General features: G+C 41.5%; 1 protein-coding gene across 14 annotated transcripts; it reads right to left on the bottom strand.

Annotated features, from left to right (window-relative positions):
* Positions 1-427: 427 nt before the first annotated feature.
* aifm1 (apoptosis inducing factor mitochondrion associated 1) lies at positions 428-17,806 on the bottom strand. Of its 14 annotated transcripts, none has more exons than XM_035782646.2 (22): positions 17,560-17,806; positions 16,354-16,484; positions 15,258-15,366; positions 15,121-15,147; positions 12,185-12,247; positions 12,006-12,071; positions 11,828-11,902; positions 11,668-11,736; positions 11,496-11,561; positions 11,316-11,387; positions 10,702-10,850; positions 10,378-10,508; positions 10,203-10,293; positions 9,743-9,827; positions 9,550-9,626; positions 7,395-7,503; positions 3,591-3,698; positions 3,203-3,432; positions 2,826-2,968; positions 2,609-2,733; positions 1,103-1,296; positions 428-981 (listed from the first exon to the last, which is right to left on the bottom strand). In XM_035782646.2, the coding sequence occupies exons 1-22, from the start codon at positions 17,645-17,647 to the stop codon at positions 910-912; spliced, it is 2,280 nt and encodes a 759-aa protein (XP_035638539.1). In that variant the 5' UTR covers positions 17,648-17,806; the 3' UTR covers positions 428-909. The 14 variants fall into 14 exon arrangements, with proteins under 14 accessions (XP_035638539.1, XP_035638540.1, XP_035638541.1 ...); XM_035782647.2 differs by having other exon boundaries at positions 11,668-11,721; XM_035782648.2 differs by having other exon boundaries at positions 12,006-12,056.
* Between the last annotated feature and the right edge of the window lie 2,998 nt (positions 17,807-20,804).

Genomic DNA, 20,804 nt, shown 5'->3' with positions numbered 1-20,804 from the left:
TACTGCATACTACTTTCCCAGTGAGTGGTTCTGTATGCTGTAGCCCACAGGTCAGGAGCCCTTGGAGCAGGACTGCCTGTTCCCATCCACTCTGAGGAGAGCCATGGCACTAACCTGAGAGCTCCCAGGACAGGAACTGTCTGTGGGAGCAGTGCAGGCAGGTGAGCAGTGATTGTTGGGAATGGATCTTTTGTTCAACAAAACGGTCTCAACATGGTAAACCATAGCAAAAGCCACTGCATAAGAGACTCCATATTTGAGCTTGTGTGATTTAATTACCAACATTTAAACAATATGAAACCATGTTATAATACAAGTTATCTTGGAAATGTATCAAGGGACTTTAGTGCTTGCAGTCCATATCAGAACCAGTTCTCCTAACCAAGTGATAACATCTTAGGAAATAAAAATGCAAATGGTAGGATAATTTCAATTTAAAAACATGTTTATTGCAGCCTTTAACAATAGGAGCTGCTCTGATCACACTGAAAAACAACCTCTATGTACCAGTATGTTGTCAGGCTTGCACACAATCACCTGTATTCCCGGGATGGACAATTTCACCTTGATCACAAAACGCAACAGAATAGATCTGGGGATATGGGGGCGGCATTCATTCTATATAGAATGATTAGACTGATCGACATTGGGAACATTTCTACTCACTATCTTGAATAGAAAATAAGAAAAAAAGCATGCATGTGATAGAAATTACAAACATGACAATATTCCAGCGACATTAAAATGTACAGAGTAGATTTGTGTCCAGAGATTCTCCCTTTTCAAGTGCATCATCATAGTGGGGTCTGCCAAAGCCTGGCGATGACTGTGAAAGTTCAAAGCCTTTATGAGTAGTGACAGCACACGTCTCTCCCAGCATAGGCTCAGCCTCCCCAGAGGAGAGAAGACTCAGTCGTCGTGAATGTTGAAGAGCTTAGCCACTTCATTCAGATCGGCATGTTCCTCTCCATCTTTGATGATCTGCAAAGACAAGAATACAAAGCAGTCTATATTTAACTGCGTTCAACATCACTTAAGTGACATGGAGCGGGTTAAAGAACAGAGAAAATATGTATCCTCTGACATTTGTGACAATTCTCACCTTCCTTGCAACGGGCATTCTGTTGAACACGTTCCACAGGATAATGCCCACCACCACTTTGTCTCGCAGATAGAAGATCACTCCTTTCCCGTAGTTGTCCTTCTGCTCGGGTACTGGAGGGGGTTCAGGGGTGGAGGAGGCTACAGGGCTACTGGCCGTCCCCTCAGTCTCACTCTCCGAACGGATTCCAGTTCCTATCGGGATAGGAAAGACGCTCAGTCTATGTCTTTGAAACAATTGTTGGGGGGGGGGGTTAAAAGTTGAGTTGATTTGTAAAACAGAGGTCCTTCTGTAGAATCAAATAGTTGTCAGCACATGCTTTGTAAACAACAGGTGTAGACTAACAGTGAAATGCTTACTTACAGGCCCTTCCCAACAATGCAGAGATGAAAAAATCTAAAATGATACCGTGAGAAATGATTGCACAATGAGCAATGATAACTTGGCTATATACACAGGGTAATAGTACCGAGTCAATGTGCAAGGTAAGAGGTAGATTTGTACATATAGGTAGGTGTAAAGTGACTAGGCAACAGGATAGATAATAAACAGTAGCAACAACGTCTGTTATGAGTCAAAAGAGTTCATGCAACAAGGGTCAATGCAGATAGTCCGGGTTCCTGTAGGTTCATGCTCTACAACATCCGCAGAGTACGACCCTGCCTCACACAGGAAGCGGCGCAGGTCCTAATCCAGGCACTTGTCATCTCCCGTCTTGATTACTGCAACTCGCTGTTGGCTGGGCTCCCTGCCTGTGCCATTAAACCCCTACAACTCATCCAGAACACCGCAGCCCGTCTGGTGTTCAACCTTCCCAAGTTCTCTCACGTCACCCCGCTCCTCCGCTCTCTCCACTGGCTTCCAGTTGAAGCTCGCATCCGCTACAAGACCATGGTGCTTGCCTACGGAGCTGTGAGGGGAACGGCACCTCAGTACCTCCAGGCTCTGATCAGGCCCTACACCCAAACAAGGGCACTGCGTTCATCCACCTCTGGCCTGCTCGCCTCCCTACCACTGAGGAAGTACAGTTCCCGCTCAGCCCAGTCAAAACTGTTCGCTGCTCTGGCCCCCAATGGTGGAACAAACTCCCTCACGACGCCAGGACAGCGGAGTCAATCACCACCTTCCGGAGACACCTGAAACCCCACCTCTTCAAGGAATACCTAGGATAGGGTAAGTAATCCTTCTCACCCCCCCCCTAAAAGATTTAGATGCACTATTGTAAGTGGCTGTTCCACTGGATGTCATAAGGTGTATGCACCAATTTGTAAGTCGCTCTGGATAAGAGCGTCTGCTAAATGACTTAAATGTAAATGTAACTATTTAACTAACTATTCAGCAGTCTTATGGCTTGGGGGGTAGAAGCTCTTCAGGGTCCTGTTGGTTCCAGACTTGGTGCATCGGTACCACTTGCAGTGTAGTAGCAGAGAAAACAGTCTAGAACTTGGGTGGCTGGAATCTGACAATTATGTTGACTGTAAATCAGTATAATGTGGATGGTTATACCTGACTTCTCTGTGGCAGCTTTGGGGGTGTCCTTAGCAGTGGCTTTGGCAAATACTCCAACTGTTGGAAGGCTACTGTCTACTATCCCAATGGCCTCATAGCCTACATCAGGCCCCAGGTCACTCCTGTGGGACAAAATAGGAAATTAGATACAAGTTTAGAGGAGAGGGAGCCACTGACGACTAGTGACAAGGAAACTGAATGATATGACTCGTACCAGAACATGGACTGATGCCAGTAGGGCTTATTGGCTCCCGTCATATTCTCTCCGGCCAGCCGGCCACTCACGACTGCATGGTCATGGTGCTCCACTCGCCTGCGGCCCAGTCTGATGTCATAGAAGCACGCTGCATCACCTGCCTGTAAACAGAGGACACAAAGGATCACAACAGTGGCCTACATAGTCATGACACATCAGTAATAAATGACAACACTTTTTAGTTTATAGTTTCCTTGTGCTTGAGAATGAGAGTAAAGGATGCATATCTTATGAGATGTTCTCAATCTTTCAATGGGGGAGCTCTTTACTGAGAATTGACCTTTCAGAAGAAAATTAAGTAGGAGCCGAAGACAACCACTTGAATTTGCACTTACCACCCATATATTGGACCTAGCCTGCAGTTCTGCGTTGACCCGAAAGCCCCCAAAGTCAGAGTCTACCTCCAGACCTGCTGACTTGGCCAGCTCTACACTGGGCTCCAGCCCAACAGCTGCAACAATATGGTCCGTCTTCACCACACGACCATCCTTCAGTTTGATCTCCACTTTACCATCTTTGAAGCTCACAGCTTTTACCAACGCTTCTGTGATGACCGCCACTCCCTCTGTAAAAGGTGAGAGATGAATTTCGGTATAAATAACTTACTTAAAAGAAGTATCAACCAGGCGAGTTTGGCAATGGCTGCCTCAGTCATATACTGCCATATACAGTCCATTAGTGAAACATACAAGTAATAGAGATTAAGAGGTTTCCCCTCCTTACCGCTCTTGACTTTGGCTGTTGTCCAGTTGCTTAGATACTCCGGCAGCACCTTTCCCATGTTGCCCTTCTCAGGGAACATCTGGATTACCTCCAGGTCAGAATCAGCAGCTGGGAGAAGGATGGACAGAGACACATTACAAAAGGGGCATTTCACTGTGGTGAATGTTGGTTCAGTAAGTGTCAAATTAATTGGAAAAACACACGTTTGAAAATTTGGGCCATAGACACATCCTATGTGTTTTAATCAAATCAACTATATGCACTGAGCTTGTCTGATACTTTAAGTGAACTGATGATGAAATAATTAAGTCACAAATTAATAGAGGGAGTTCGACCACAATTGATTTGAATGTGCCTGGCCTGGCACAGACTTGCTGTGTTAAAACATTTTTTTAAAGACGGCGAGGGACTGTGTGACTGGCATCCGTTCTCTCTCTGTCCTCCCTGCTGCAGCGACCACCACAAAACATCAACTGTGTGCATTGTACTGTTGTTACCGAAATCTCTCATTTGTCTTTGACAAACATTCCCTATCGAATGCACGTGACCAATAGGGCCTGACCAATAGAATATTATTAGCACATCAATAAATTGGTTATAAACTAACTCTGAACACCGTAACAACAAAATGGATGCCGAGGACGTGACAAATACACTCGCAACGGGGGAATGTTTACTGGTTGCTCATGAGGTAAAGGGGAAGTCTGAAGAGTGGAAAACATTTTACTAGCTGTGGAAAATACTGGAGATCAAGAAAAAGAAGTTATGGAGCAAGAGCTACATGGATATTACGTGCGCAAAACAAGTGCTGTTAGATTACAATATCATTTTCCTGACCATTTGGAACCACATAAACACAAAAATTGTAAGTGTACTTGAGAGTCTGTTGTAATTTTTGTTTTGCTTTTTGTAAAGCCTTTATTACAGAAAATACTAAAAACAGTCACATTCATCTGTTAATGCAATTTCCGAAATGGAACGGTTTAGGCCTATTTATTGTTCATGCTAATTATTCAATGGTTGCTTTGTTATTTTATTTTAAAACAAAATGCTTGATTGCATTTCATATCACGAATGACTCCTATGCTGTGTGATGACATGAACAAATTAATGATTGATTCAGTAGCCTATATAAAAGTAATGAAAGGTGTTTAATTGCCATATTGTAATTACTTTGCCGCCATGGCCTATTTATTGCCTTACCTCCCTTATTTGACCTTATTTGCACTCACTGTATATATACTTTTTCCCCTACTGTATTATTGACTATGTTTTGTTCATTCCATGTGTAACTCTGTTGTTGTATGTGTCGAACTGCTATGCTTGATCTTGGCCAGGTCACAGTTGCAAATGAGAACTTCTTCAACTAGCTTACCTGGTTAAATAAAGCGGAAATGAAAAAATAAAATAAAGCTATTAAGACTAAACAGGACGCGCTCTTAGGCCTATTGCTCGATGATGGAATACAAGGCTAGTAAACCTAGTAATAACATTTCTTATTGATCATCATAATAGCAATAATAACAAAGAGATAAAGGAAAAAGGAGGGTTATCATAATAAACATAATTTGACCATTTGGAACAGCGTAAACACTAAATAACAATAATACCATGGTCCAACAAAAAAAGTATAAAGCCTTTATTACAGCATAGCAAAGATTTTTAAAAATTGTTGCATGAGGCTTGGTGCTCACGGAATCAGTAGGCTATTAAACAAGCACCCAAACAGGATGTGTTATTTCTGTAGATACAGTGCATTCGGAAAGTATTCAGACCCCTTTACTTTTGACATTTTGTTACAGCCTTATTCTAAAATGTATTAAATAGTTTTATTTCTTCATCAATCTACACACCTCACAAAGCAAAATCAGGTTTACAGGTTTAAAAACACTTGCACATTTACTTTTAAAAAAATACAAAAACTGAAATATCACATTGCCTTACATATTCAGACCACTCAGTACTTTGTTGAAGCACCTTTGGCCATGATTACAGCCTCGAGTCTTGTTTTTTAAATATATATTTTTTTACCTTTATTTAACCAGGCAAGTCAGAACAAATTCTTATTTACAATGACGGCCTGGGAACAGTGGGTTAACTGCATTGTTCAGAACGACAGATTTTTACCTTGTCAGCTCAGGGATTCGATCTAGCAACCTTTCGGTTACTGGCCCAGTGCTCTAACCACTAGGCTACCTGCCACCCCATAGATTACCGAAAGCTTGGCACACTCAAGCTCTCAGGTTGGATGGGGAGCTTGCTGCACAGCCATTTTCAGGTCTCTCCAGAGATGTTTGATCGGGTTCAAGTCCGGGCTCTTAGCTGGGCCACTCAAGGACATTCAGAGACTTGTCCCAAAGCCACTCCTTTGTTGTCTTGGCTGTGTGCTTAGGGTCATTGTCCTCGTGGAAGGTGAACCTTTGCCACAGTCTGAGGTCCTGAGCGCTCTGGAGTAGGTTTTCATCAAGGATGTCTGTACTCCGTTCATCTTTCCCTCGATCCTGACTAGTCTCCCAGTCCCTGCAAAACATCCCCACAGCACCATGCTTGACAGTAGGGATGGTGCCAGCTTTCCTCCAGACATAACGCTTCGCATTCAGGCCAAAGGTTCAATCTTGGTTTCATCAGACCTTTTACTGAGGAGTGGCTTCAGTCTGGCCACTACCATAAAGACATGACTGGTTGAGTGCTGCAGAGATTGTTGTGCCTCTGGAAGGGTCTCCAATCTCCACAGAGGAACCACAGAGTCACCTCTCTGACCAAGGCCCTTCTCCCTCGATTGCTCAGTTTGGCCGGGTGGCCAGCTATAGGAAGAGTCTTGGTGGTTCCAAACCGCTTCCATTTAAGAATGGAGGAGGTCACTGTGTTCTTGCGGACCTTCAACACTGTAGACATTTGTTGTTACCTCCCCAGATCTGTGCCTCGACACAATCCCATCTCCGCGCTTTACGGACAATTTCTTCGACCTCATGACTTCGTTTTTGTTTTGACATTCATGGTCAACTGAGGGACAGGTGTGTGCCTGTGCAAATCATGTCCAATCAATTAAATGTATTGCTGGTGGACTCCAATCAAGTTGTAGAAACATTTCAAGGATGATCAATGGAAACAGGATGCACCTGAGCTCAATTTCGAGTCTTATAGCAAAGGGTCTGAATACAATATTTAATTATTATTTTTAGACATTTGCAACATTTCTAAAAACCTGTTTTTGCTTTGTCATTATGAGGTATCGTAATGAGAATTTTTTAAAATGCATTTTAGAACAAAGCTGTAAAGTAAATGTGGAAAAAGGGGTACACTGTATATTCAAATTATTTATAAAACAAGGCACATTTAACAGTTAGGCAATTGATTATAAAACTAATTAAATTGTGTTTTCCTCTCTCCTCACTTTTCTTAAGACAATTAAGGCAAGGGCTGTTTTCTCATCTCCCAACTCTGCTGCTGCATTGTTCTCAACATCAATATGCTGGTTAACTTTGTTATTACGCACATAGCAACATGGTCTAGGAAATGGTGCCAATTCAACAGCGCACTGTGTTTCAGAATTGCGGACAGCGACGATATTTTATTTGTGTTGCACCAACGTTCTCACATAATATAACCACCATATACAATTTTAGTTTCACATGTATGAGACTGATGGATTGTGCCATCTGGGGAGACCCCAATGGATAAGTCCACTGTGACAGGTGCGAATCAGACAGGTGTCTTGTACACTATGAAAACTTGGTCGACCAATAGCCTATCAACCAAACAATCGACCAGTGGACAAAATGGGGTCAGCCCTACTTAACTTACATCTCCTGCCCAGGGCACAGGCCAGCTCACTCCCCAAGAAACCTCCTCCAATGATGGTGATGGATTTGGTGTCTCTGGAGACCTTATCCAAAGCTTTGAAATCTTCAACCTAGGGATGATATCAAGTATTCCCTGTCAATGATAGCAAGTAACTACAAGTATTCCCTGTCAAAAAAACATACTTGCTGGCACTTATCTTAAACCATCCTTTATTTTGAATGATCGACATCACTATAGTTTTACGCAAAACAGGAAGTACATGACATAACGCAGGGCTCCATTGTAACAAACCTAACGCAATGGTACATCAAAGTGCAGGGGGTAGCGCTATAGGTTCAGGGGTGTCAGAAATATTTTTACTAATTTCACCATCACAGTTATCGGTGCACTTGCTGGCGTTGGCGCGAAAGGGCTAGGTTTTGATGAGTAAAACTATTTGTGGGTGTGGCGATACGTGGTTGCTTCAAGTTCTGTATTGCCTTGGAATCAACTCCAATGTTAGTCCGTTATAGTTTGTGAAATGGCTTATAGAACCGAAAATAAAATTTAGACCTATCTTTGATAAATAGGTTAACTTGAACCCATTTGCAGTCCACATTGTTCTAAGTAATTGCATGGCTTCAATAGCATTCACACTGATACAACGGCTAGGCCTACTGTAAATTACATTATTGATAAAAGACTAAATAAGAAAATAATCATTTGAAACAAGTTCTAAACAAAACAACCTGTTTTAAATAGGCTGTCACACTTACAGGCACCATCATTTCTCCTTGTGGGCATATAATATTCAAATGACAGACTATGGAGAGTTTAACACTTATCCAAACGTTTCACAGTAGCTGGACAAAGATCCAATATAAATAGCAAAGGATAATGTCGTTATACTGCTCCCAAATATGCCTGTTTTATTAAATGACCATAATCGGAACCACCTTACAGGTCAGATCTCCAGAAGTTGCATTGCAAGAGCGCTATGGACATGGTCAACATAAAACCAGGAAGGTAAATTATTCTAACAAGTTTGGTTGTAATAAAATTAAATGAAAAAGCAATATGTTATTTTTTTAAACAATAAATGTAAAGATATCATAAAAATGAACAGGTTAAAAACACAGGCATTGCTGTTGAACCAGCCTTCATTATAGCAGGCCTAAGGGAGGGCTTGGGTTTTTAACGTATGAAACGGGAAAACAAGACATTTTTACAGGTTACAGATAACGTCCAAATTTGAGGTTCACCGGTATTCACCAAGGTTCTCATCTCTTGTTTCATGATAGGCATAGACATGTAGCCTGCATTATGGAGGGGGTTTTACGCACGTCCAGAATGGGACCTACATGACTAAAATAATGTGGGCCTGCCTACAATGCATAGATAAAAAGGTAACGTCAGCTCAGTTTTACTCCTCTCAAATTTGATATTTTAAGAAAGCTTTGATGAAGATTTATTTCCAAGCTGTCTCGGAAGCCAAACCCTTTATCGACAGTCTTGACTACTTTGTATTTCTAAATACAAAGTATACAGAGGCACCAAAAGCACATTAGCCTACTCTTGTTCCATGTTCATATGGGCAGCGTGCTTCTTGGCTAGATAGGCTGCGTTTGAGGTCAAAATTCATGCCATAACCAACTGCGTTATCAATTAAAAAAACAGCATTTGGTTAGTCTTAAATATCCCCATCAGTACTGCCTGAAATTAGCACTTAAGGACACCGCACATATTTTCACCCCACCCAACTGAGCTAATATAAGGCAGGTAAATTGCCAAACCTGGCGTTAGGGCTGGAAAATGCCAGCGCGAATAATTGCAATTTCGTCATGGAAAAACGAACATGTGTTTGACACTAGCGCCACCTTAACTCCAGCGTGAAAATAGAGCCCCCAGGCTTGTGATGCATTAACACCAGATCGCATCAATCAAGCACAAAGGCTCTCCCTGGTGGCTCTCCTTACAGATGGAACATGTCTAAGTTATGACTTGGAAGTCCCTGAAGATGACTAAAATAATTGCCCCTTCCTAACATTGTAAAGGACCTAGCTTCAGCATATTTTATTGTCATGTCAATGGTACCAAACACCAAATTAATGAATCATCGTCTTGTGGCTTCTGCCCACACCTTTTAAAACATTGATTCTTTAGGCAATGTGTTTACCTTTCTAAACAGTGTAGTCCTCTTTGTCACCTCTTCTCCAGCTCGCTCAATCACTTGCAGATTCCTTGGGATTCCACCTTAAGAAAAAAGCTCATATTAATTACTGCTCAGTCCTAGCCTGTTGTGAATGTCGCACCCAAGTCAGCAGCTAAACAGGATGCGCTCAATAAACAGGATTTTCACCATGGTTTACCTGTGGCAATCAGGCACTTATCATAGGAGATCTCTGTGTCGTCACTCAGTGTCACTTTGTTGCCCCTCACGTCCATGTGCACCACCTGAAGAAGATTAGGGAAGGTTTGATAAAAATGTGATATTAGGACAACATGCTCATCACTCACAGATTTTTCTTCATGGAGGTTGGGTGCTGGATTCGCATTAGTAAAATACATTGAGTGAAATGGACAGCACTCTAAGGATACGGTTTAATAATTTATTCACCAATAAATCATTCACCAATAATTTAATTATTAAAGATTATCCTTGGAGTGCTATCCATTGCAATCTCCAAGAAGGTTTGATAAATATTTTTACTAAATCGGAATAAGTTTGGAAAAGATAGTATAACTAATGAAATGTAAGCAAATTCTTCAATTATATAGAATATAGCTCAAGACCAGAATACTATGCTATAAAAACAAACAAGCACCAACCTTTTTCCCAGTGAGCACAGCCACTCCACCATTCTCCACTTTCTCCAAATCCTGAGGACTAACATAGAATGAGGGAGGCTGGAAGTAGATGCTGAAAACCAGAAATAAACATGCATTAATACAAGAATATTGCACATGCTGATTGTGTTCTTTTAACATGTGAGCACACACACACCTCCTCTCCTTGCCATTCCACTGTTTGAAGCGCAGGGTGTCAACCACACTGGGGTCATCAGAGAACCACAGCTCCTTGGAGAGAGGAGGCCTCATGTATGGAAGGTCTGGTTCATCAGTGATAATCAATACCTGTGGACAGATATCAAAAGAAAAATAGATTTTGGTTAAGGAGCTAAAATAGATTAGTTATGGTCTAAAGAAATCAACATGAGGTAGAACTGCATTACTCTGCAAAACTCATACCATAATGAGCCTACTATCATAACACAGCTTGCTAAGTTCTTGGTCACTCCATAGATCAACAACAGAGAGGCCCACTAACCCTGGCTCCTGGGTCCCTGGCCCTGATGGAGCGTGCTGCAGCGAAGGAGGCCGTGCCTCCGCCAATCAAGAGGTAGGGGGCGTGTGAGGGAAACTCTACAGGGGTAGATGCAGGGACCTCAGCAGGTGCAACAGTTGCAGGTTCCGCAGCTGGGACAGCAAATAGGTAAAATCACTGCCTGGTCTGATACTGTGGACTCAGAGGTAGACCCCAAGCATGCTCCATCCTGCTGTACAATAGAAAACCTCAAGTCTAAAAACACCAAAACCATGTGTAGGAGATTATCATTTAGCCGCACAATGACCATTGCACAAGTAACCTTAAAAAGGAAAGGAGATTCAAATGGAGTTAAGGGAAAACAAAAAAAAGTTAAATTGTTATCCATCCATGTGAGAGCTTTATCACTTAGCATAAACAGGACCCAAACATAGACAACGAGTAACCTTAACTGGGAAGGAGAAAATGAAATCAACGTAACCATAAACAGAAAATGAATAAAGAAATAAAAAGGAGATGTGTTGGAAGTAACCATATCGTGTTTACAGAAAAACCCATAGTGCGGTGTTGTCTGTCTGCCCCCTCCCACTTCAGCAGAGGTTGGACTCAGGTCTTACCACTCTCTGTCTCTGTCGTAGTTTGCAGCTCCGCTGTTTCTGCAGGAAGGCTTCCTGCTACTGGTGTTGGTTCTGTTAGTATAACCGAAGCGTTAGGCAATTGGGGAAAAAAATCTGAAATCTATTTTGATCATTGAAAAATATGGGATCATTTTCCCATGCACTGGTCTGAGTGCTTACCACTCTTCACAACGGGAGCAGGAGGCTCTTCTATAACCTCTACGGGGGACGGTTCCACTGAAGGTTCTGTTTAGCCCAATGGCATTTTAAAAATGTAACGACTTATTCATTATGCTAGTAGTGACTTAAAAAAATAAATAAAGACTTCATCTTCATTGGCTAAAGCTCTTACCAATCAGAGCTGGTGCACTTGGCTGCTCCACTGCTTCTTCTGGGACAGATCTAGCTACAAGGGCTGCTTCTGTTAGCATGGGTCCTAAATTATTATTATTAACTCTATTTCAACTAAAATAAAAATGAACAATGATTTATTCCACGAAGTCAGATCTTACCACTCTTAACTACTGGATCAGCATCAGGCGTCCCTACTGATTCTTCAGGAGCTGGTTCTACCACCGATTCACGTGCTGTTGAGGGTAATCCATAGTCCATGATTATAGGGTGAACTCCACATCAAAAACCTATGGGAGTGGAAGGCCTGCTTTCTTCATCAATGCAACCATGCCTTACCAATCTCAGCCTCTGGTGTGGTGGGAGGATCCTCTTGTTCAACTGCAGAAACTTCAGGGGACACTTCTGTGTATTTGACCAACATTCTTAAAAAAAGTTCTGGGGGTCTATGATACTTACAGGCCAAGCATTGATTTGACTAAAATGGGGAGTTTTCTTCTAGCAACTTTCACCCTCACCTTCGACAATAGGGGTTACTTCCGGAGTTTCCACAGGAGCATCTTCCGTAACAGGTGCAATCTCTGTTAGTAGGCATGACCGTAAATGTTAAGGGGAGTGGTACAAAAACAGAACGCTTGAAAATGTGCTGCACTGGTTTTAGCTCTTCTCCATTTGATATGACGTAGGGAGCTTAACGGACTTCATAGAGGAGTTAACTGTAAAGGTGGGATCTGCCTCCCTCAATTAACACAACCAGAACATTAAGGCAAAACATAATAATAACACACAAAATTAATTTTCAACAATATGTAATAAATAAAAAAACGGAACATTCCCATAACATCTAGTAGTTATAACGGGAAAAGAAGCAGAGATTGGAAAGGCTGTGGTGTTAGTCAAGATGGTAAACAATTCAAATCAAACGTATTAAAGTTTGATTGATACAGAAAATGTGAGACAGGAGGAGATCCATTCATAATCATGGAGCTGTGGGCTAGGTAGTGTCAACCAACAGATAGATAGCCGACAAACTCCAATGACAATGCCCCCACCAACACGTTCCATCCAATTACCACATCCTCGCTATACGTTTGAAATAGTACACATTACATTCAAGGACATGGTATGGTGGGGCATGTGAGTGGAGTTCCAGAACACGTGTGCTGTCACAAAACAAGATTGGATGAGTACACATTGCACCCAGACAGTTGATCCAAGTTTGAGAAGACAAAATAAAAATGCAGAATAGGAACAAAGTAGACAACAGGGAAATGTGCTGACGGGAGGTGAGCCACTTGAAGAGGGCGTTAAAACAGAGAAAGTCACATGCCACAGATAGAAGAGGTTTGACCAGAAACCGGCCCCATGCAACACTCAGGACAGGCAACTAGATAAGCTAGTTCTTAGTCTCTGAACTTAAGCATCTCTATACACATAATGGGGTGTGAATGCGTTTGGAAGTTCCAGACGTGACGGAGGAATATACGTATATAAATAGCTATATATTCTATAGAACTTGTAGATAGTTCCGTTGTTTCACAGGGGGCGGGTTCCTCTGGAGGTGGGGAGCTCTCCTCCATAGCTGAAAGTGACACCTCGCTCTCAGCCGCTATAGGCTCAGAGCTCTCCTCGCTCTCAGCCGCTATAGGTTCAGAGACCGAACCCTGCACAGAAGTCTCTTCATGGTGAGTAATCACATGCAAATCACATGCAAACTCAACACATATATGTATAGCTAAAGGCCTTCTACCCTGCTGCAACAGTTAAGGGCCATATAATTGACCAAACTTAAAGGATCAAGCTCAGCAAAGCTAAAGGCTTTGACGAGGTTGAACAAATGAAAAGCAGAAGCATGGTAGGTTGGTAGACAAAACTATAGTTTTCATGTGTTAGTTTTACTTTGAACACACAATTTACAAACTATTAATAACAGCCGAATTAGTGTTGCAAACAGAAGTGACATTGGTGTGATGCCAGGGGTAACTGCTTTATAGAGTATTCATGTTTTCAGTGAAATCTTGCTCTGCCCACCAAACTTTAAAATCTGAAAAGTCACAAATAAAAACCGAACCATCCATGTAAATTAAAACAATATCCAACATAAGCATCCATGCCCCCTAGTGGTGCTTTTCTAGAGTTTGACAATAAACATCTAACTAAATATGAAATATACAGTACATTCGGAAAGTATTCAGTCACCTTGACATTTTACACATTTTGTTACGTTACAGCCTTATTCTAAAATTGAATAAATACAATATGTTCTCATCAATCTACACACAATACCCACAAAGACAAAACGATAACAGGTTTTTAGAAATGTTAGCTCATGTATTCAAAATAAAAAAAACAGAAATTCCTTATTTGCGTAAGTATGCAGACCCTTTGCTATGAGACTAAATTGAGCTCAGGTGCATCCAGTTGCCATTGATCCTCGAATCAAATGTCATGCGCCAAATACAACAGGTGAAATGCTTACTTATACAAGCCCTTAACCAACAGTGAAGTTCAAGAAATAGTTAAGAAAATATTGAATAAATAAAATAAAAATTAACAGTAGAACTACATAACAATAACAAGGCTATATACAGGGAGCCCGGTACAGAGTAAATGTGCAGGGGCACAGGTTAATCGAGATAATTTGTAAATGTAGGTGGGGGTAAAGTGACTATGCATAGATGGTAAACAGCGAGTAACGGCAGTGTAAAAAACAAAGGGGGGGGGGGCAATTTGATTAGCTGTTCAGCAGACTTGTAGCTTGGGGATAGAAGCTGTTTAAGGGGCCTTTTGGACCAACACCTGGCACTCCGGTACCACTTGCCGTGCGGTAGCAGAGGGAAGTCTATGACTTGGGTGACTGGAGTCTGACAATTTTGGGGCCTTCCTGACACCACCTGGTATATAGGTACTAGATGGCAGGAAGCTTGACCCCAGTGTTGTACTGGGCCGTTCGCACTACCCACTGTAGCGCCTTACGGTCAAGATACCGAGCAGTTGCCATACCAGGCGGTGATGCAACCGGTCAGGATGCTCGCGATGGTGCAGCTGTACAACTTTTTTGGATCCATTTTAGAATAAGGCTGTATGGTATCAAAATTTGTTAAAAGTGAAAGGGTCTGAATACTTTCCGAATGCACTGTATAACTAGGCTTACATGTTTTTCCTCTTAAGAAAAGTCCACAAATAATACTTTATTCCAGGTTTTGAACAAGGGTTTATAAAATTTCTCGTAAAAAAGGCTCAATGCCTAGCTAGAACGCACCGGGTCAAACTGAAGAATAATTTTGCTTTAATCTGAACTATGCAACATAATTGAGCCTTTTATGATTCTCACCTGACCTCTAATGTTATACCATCATGCACATTGTTACATAAAACAGAGAGACTACATGTTAATGTATGACATGAGGGTTGGGGACAGGGTTCTTATCGGCAAGCAACTCAAAATTCTCACCTTGTGGAGTTTCAGCAGCTTGTTCGCCTGAAAGACAAGATGTACACCACACAAGTAATTTTGTTTAAATGTAAAGACCAAAAAATGCAGATGTGACTTTAGACTGCCAATATGTGTTATGAATCGAACCTTCTCACCTGGGGCCTCTGTGATTGGTTGTTCTGGCACTACCTTATTTGGTCTGGAAGCAATTTCATTAATTCGTTCCTGATATCGCTCTTTGTCTCCTTTGATGGTGCGGTAAGCCTGTGAAGATACAAAACATTACATCTTTAAACCTCTTTTCAGGGATTTTTCTGCCATTGAAATCCTTGGGCAGGAAGTCTAAACGTTTTTTTTTTTCAAGATACCCATGTCCAAACAGTGTAAAAATGCATTTGCTTTCGGGATGGAAAAACACGCAGTATTTGTTCTTTAAATATAATCATTGAGAACTAACAAATCACCAAAATAAAAACTAGACAGTCAGGGAGAAGTGAAAATTACAAAAACCATACATTCAGCAGTATTGATTTTGTTATTATGCTTGAGCAAAATAACAGCATTAGCCATAGCAAAATGCATAGAATTGCAGGAAACTAGCAAAAACATTTTTGTAAATTAAATCTTTTGTTTTTTTAATCTACATCGCCAAAATGGGGGCATCTAAAATGTTATCTAAAATTCAGCCATGCTGACAGGCCCGACTACCTAGGCCCCTTTTTGACCCTCCAACTCAGTTGAATCTTAAATGACTACATTTGCCAAGTTCAAAACCAGAAGGTCCAACACAGTATTTAAAGGCTTCTGTCAAAAGACATGTAATGAATGGGTGAATGAGGCAAGAGGGCAATGACAACAACAACTGTTCAATTCCATTGAATAAAGTCCATACATAATCATTAATAGGGTGACCCACAGTTCTGGCCAAAACTCAGAAGACATCAAATGCAGACCAGACTTGTAATAGCACCTTACAGTTTGAAGCCCTGATGATATTTTGACTTAACTAAAACGGTCATCAGCTACAAAGGTCAACAACCTATGGTGTCCAATATATTTGCCCTACTTGTTTTTTTAAAGCTAGCCTATAGCACTAAGCAGGTGCACGTGACAGTACACTTTCACAACAAAGCATGATTCACAGTACTACAATCAAAATCCTTTGCATTCACATTGTGATTAGACAAAAGAATAATGCACTGAAACTAGTGTGCATTACTGTAAGAAATGGGCAGGACACTTATTACTTACATAAAATCCTCCCCCTACACAGGTTGCTCCCACTAGGAGGTAGTACAAGTTGTTGTCCCCTCCACTCCCTGGAGTTCCTGAGGACATGTGGGCCTGTGGAACCAGTGGCAGTCTTCTCTCATTGTTAAACACTGAAATGAATCAAGGTGTGTGTTAAGTAAGCTGGGCTGGAGCAAAAGCCTGAACATATAGTAGCTGTCCAGGACTAGAGTTGAGGACTCCTGCTGTAGTGTTTTCCATTAGGCTAACTCAAATAGTACATTACTTTTCAATTGATTAATGGTTATAACGTAAACAGAAATAGCCTGCATGTGACAAGTTATGACACTAGTCAATCATTCCGGTGATTTCATAAAGGTAGTTTAACATATCAGTTGAATCTGTTCTTTGTCTCACCATCTCAATAAGACATTATCTGCAAAGAAAACCCTGACTGGCTGATAATGATGCATGGCTCAATCATACTAATACTTCCTAAAAATACATATACACCTGATGGATGATCCAGTTTGACATTATAAACAGTCTGAAATAAACGTTGTGTGTATATGCACCCGAGACCGTGTTACAAGCCAAGCCTCCCCAAAGTTATATAATTTCTGCAAACATTTGAATATTGCCCAAAATGTGAGAAACAAATTACTGAAGTTTCAAGTTCAGTAAGCCAGCTGAGATGTGAACTTTTTTCCTACAGAAAATATGTCACGATAGTCCAATGAAGTTGAGATGACGGTGCCCACCACGTAGCCACGGTGGACATGCTTTCTAGCAACGACCTTGGCGGAATACATGGCCATGGGGAGGTTGCGCCACAACAGTTATGATAAAACAGGGCCACGTCGGTTTAAATGCGAGAATATTTAATCCTAGTTAGTAGACATGCCTGTGTGTTTCATTACCCACCATGCGAAATGGTGCTAACTAATCTAACGTTAGTAACTAGCTAGCCAACGTTAAATATATGTCTAGTTAGCTAGCTAGCTACCTATGACACTTAATTAACGTTAGCTAGCTAACTAGCCGCATCTGTAGTTAGTGCATTTTACTGCACATTAACGTTACTGACTAGCTACCCTAGCAAAGTTATCAGACTGAAGTAGTCCATGTTTGAGTTGGGGTGTAAGTGTACAGTGAAACCGGCTAACAACTGCAGTTTCGAAGTTGCACATGCTATCCAGGGCTCACCAAGCTGCTAACGTTACTTACATACTCCCCTTGCATTTTGCCGGCACAAAGTTGAAGAGGATCTGGCGAGTGGGACTAACTTCTTCCACAGGTTTTTACACGTCCACATTTCGAGTTCACGACAGAGAAACCGCTAGCTACAAGCTAGATCTGTACAACAATGTCGTTGGCTCGCTTTTGCCAGTGACTCAAACAGCTAGTACCTCTGAAATATAATTAGAACGGCTAGTACTAGCTACAAGGCCAGACAGATTTTTTTTTTAGGTCATCTGATTCAAAAGCGTTTTTTGTCATCACGCAATGCCCGCCCATCTCACCATTTCATTGGTGGTTTACTTTACGTGTGCATGTTCTTTCGATGCACATTGGCTCACACTCATGTGTTCGAGCATATCAACAATTTATCTGGTTTCAATTTTACGCAGTTGGTGTGCGCAAGACTGAGAAAGTAGGCTTGCTCTAATAAATAGATTGTACAAAATAATAATTACAGCAAATATGGTTTGAAACTTTGAGATCTGGTGCGAAAACCCCCAGTGTATTCCAAAACCAGAGCCGGAGAAGCATAACTGTCACTGAAAAATCAGTTGGTGCCATTTATTTATTACATTGTTTGGAACAATATTCAAGAAAAATATTGTCATGGCGGGAATTTAAACTGAATGTGTATATTAATTCGCGCATAATAATAATATTATGACTTTACTATTTACCACCATTGTTCTTCGAGCTGTTCCTGCAGACCGTTCTCGAGTTTACAAGTAAATTATAATTCCTGACATTTCTGAGTACATTCCGGTTCGACCAAGCTAACGAACTTCCCAGTTAGCTCTGTAGCTGGCAAGATAGATAGCAAGAGGGAAAAAATGGCAAATACACTCTAGCCTATATACTTAATTAACTTTTTTTAAAGTCTGTTGTCACTTTACGAGATGTGTACCTGGGCAACATATTTTCTTATCATCATTATGCTTCTCAATCTGTCAACACTTTAAACGCCATCAGCCTGATCAGATCAGGCACATTTGCCAAATGTGGAGCATCCTAGTGAGGTTCTGGATCTGAACTTTTTGGTAGCTAATAGCAATTTATTTTCACCAGTTTGAATTAACATAGTGTAAAGGACCCTGGGTTTATAAGCGCGGAAATTGACGAGCAGGCACAGTCGATATCGCGCCGGACCTCGGGCTAGAAGGTCGAGGGTTCGAGACCTACTCCCCTGCGGTTTCATTACACTGGTGTCAGAAGTGATCGGACCTGGCATCCACGACAGTGCGTGTGCTTGGCTGGTGAGCGCGTTCCTGTAAAACGCGAGCAAGCTGGAGTCGCATGCTAGCGCGAGGACGCGCTCTTTGTAACGACCCTGGTTTTATAAACGCGATTTATACTGTACGGAACGAGTATGCTTTTGCAGCACAGTCGATAGCGCACCGGACCTCGGGCTCGAAGGTCGATGATTCGAGACCTGCTCCCTGCTGTTTCATTACAATAATGTGTAAAAACATCACTTCACCTTGCAGTATAGTGTACAGATGAGTTCCACAGTGTTTCCTGGGGATACAACGAGATGTTTAAAGAGCCGTCTCAATCTATTAGCCAGTCTTACTCTGGCATAAGAATAGTGGGGGAGAACTATCCAATGACACCCATTTATCAGTAAATCGTATCTCTGAAGAATTTACCTTTCCATTATTCTTCATCTAGCTGGCTAATCTGTGTCTCATCTGCATTGTGGATTTTTATTTGGATTTCATGTAATGGACATAGAAAATTGTTCAAATTGGTGAAGTGAAATTAAAAATAACTTGTTAAAAATAATTATAAGAAACAGAAAAGTGGTGCGCACATATGCATTCACCCCCTTTGCTATGAAGCCCCTAAATAAGATATAGTGTAACCAATTATCTTCAGTAGTCACATTATTAGTTCAATAAAGTCCACCTGTGTGCAATCTAAGTGTCACATGATCTCAGTAAAAATACACCTGTTCTGAAAGGCCTCACAGTATGTAACACCACTAAGCAAGGGGCACCATGAAGACCAAGGAGCTCTCCAAACAGGTCAGGGACAAAGTTGTGGAGAAGTACGGATCAGGGTTGAGTTATAAAAAAATATCCCATGGAGCACCATTAAATCCATTATTAAAAAATGGAAAGAATATGGCACCAGAACAAACCTGCCAAGGAGGGCATTAATCAGAGGCAACAGAGACTAAAGATAACCAAGAAGGAGCTGCAAAGCTCCACAGTGGAGATTGGAGTACCTGTCCATAGGACCACTTTAAGTCGTACACTCCACAGAGCTGGGCTTTATGGAAGAGTGGCCAGAAAAAATGCAATTGCTTAATGAAAAAAATAAGCAAACACGTTTGGTGTTCACCAAAAGGCACATGGGACACTAAAATAGAGCTTTTTGGCCATCAAGGAAAATGCTATGTCTGGCGCAAACCCAACACCTCTCATCACCATCCCCACAGTGAAGCATGGTGGTGGCAGCATCATGCTGTGGGGATGTTTTTCCATCGGCAGGGACTGGGAAATTGGTCAGAATGATGGATGGTGCTAAATACAGGGAAATTCTTGCGGGAAACCTGTTTGTCGTCCAGAGATTTGAGAATAAGGTTCACCTTCCAGCAGGACAATGACCCTAAACATACTGATAAAGCAACACCTTTGAGTGGTTTAAGGGTAAACATTTAAATGTATTGGAATGGCCTAGTCAAAGCCCAGACCTCAATCCAATTGAGAATCTGTGGTATGACTTAAAGATTGCTGTACACCAGCAGAACCTATACAACTTGAAGGAGCTGGAAGTTTTTCCTTGAAGAATGGGCAAAAATCCCAGTGGCTAGATGTGCCAAGCTTAAAGAGACAAAGCCCAAGAGACTTGCAGCTGTAATTGCTGCAAAGGTGTCTATACAAAGTATTGACTAATAGTTACGCACGCTCAAGTTGTTTCCCTGTCCAATTTCCTGTTTCACAAATATTTTGCATCTTCAAAGTGGTAGGCATGTTGTGTAAATTATACAACCCCCCCCCCCAAACAAAATAGGAAAAATGTCAAGGGGGTTGAACACTTTCACAAGTCACTGTACTAAAATGTCCATCACTGATTGGTAATGGTCAAAACCTATTCCCTGCACTTGGAATGGACATTCCCGGAATATGGTCATGGAGCCAACAGAATACGGTAGCTTTTTGCTCCATCTTCAACAATGCAAAGTAGACTATAGGTTTTGGGATAAATGTGATGTATTTACAATTGTA

This window comes from Oncorhynchus keta, unplaced genomic scaffold (assembly GCF_023373465.1).
Source record: "Oncorhynchus keta strain PuntledgeMale-10-30-2019 unplaced genomic scaffold, Oket_V2 Un_contig_6244_pilon_pilon, whole genome shotgun sequence".
NCBI classification, from domain to species: Eukaryota; Metazoa; Chordata; class Actinopteri; order Salmoniformes; family Salmonidae; genus Oncorhynchus; species Oncorhynchus keta.
Note: the sequence above shows the minus strand (reverse complement) of the source record. Positions and strands in the feature narration are given on the sequence as shown.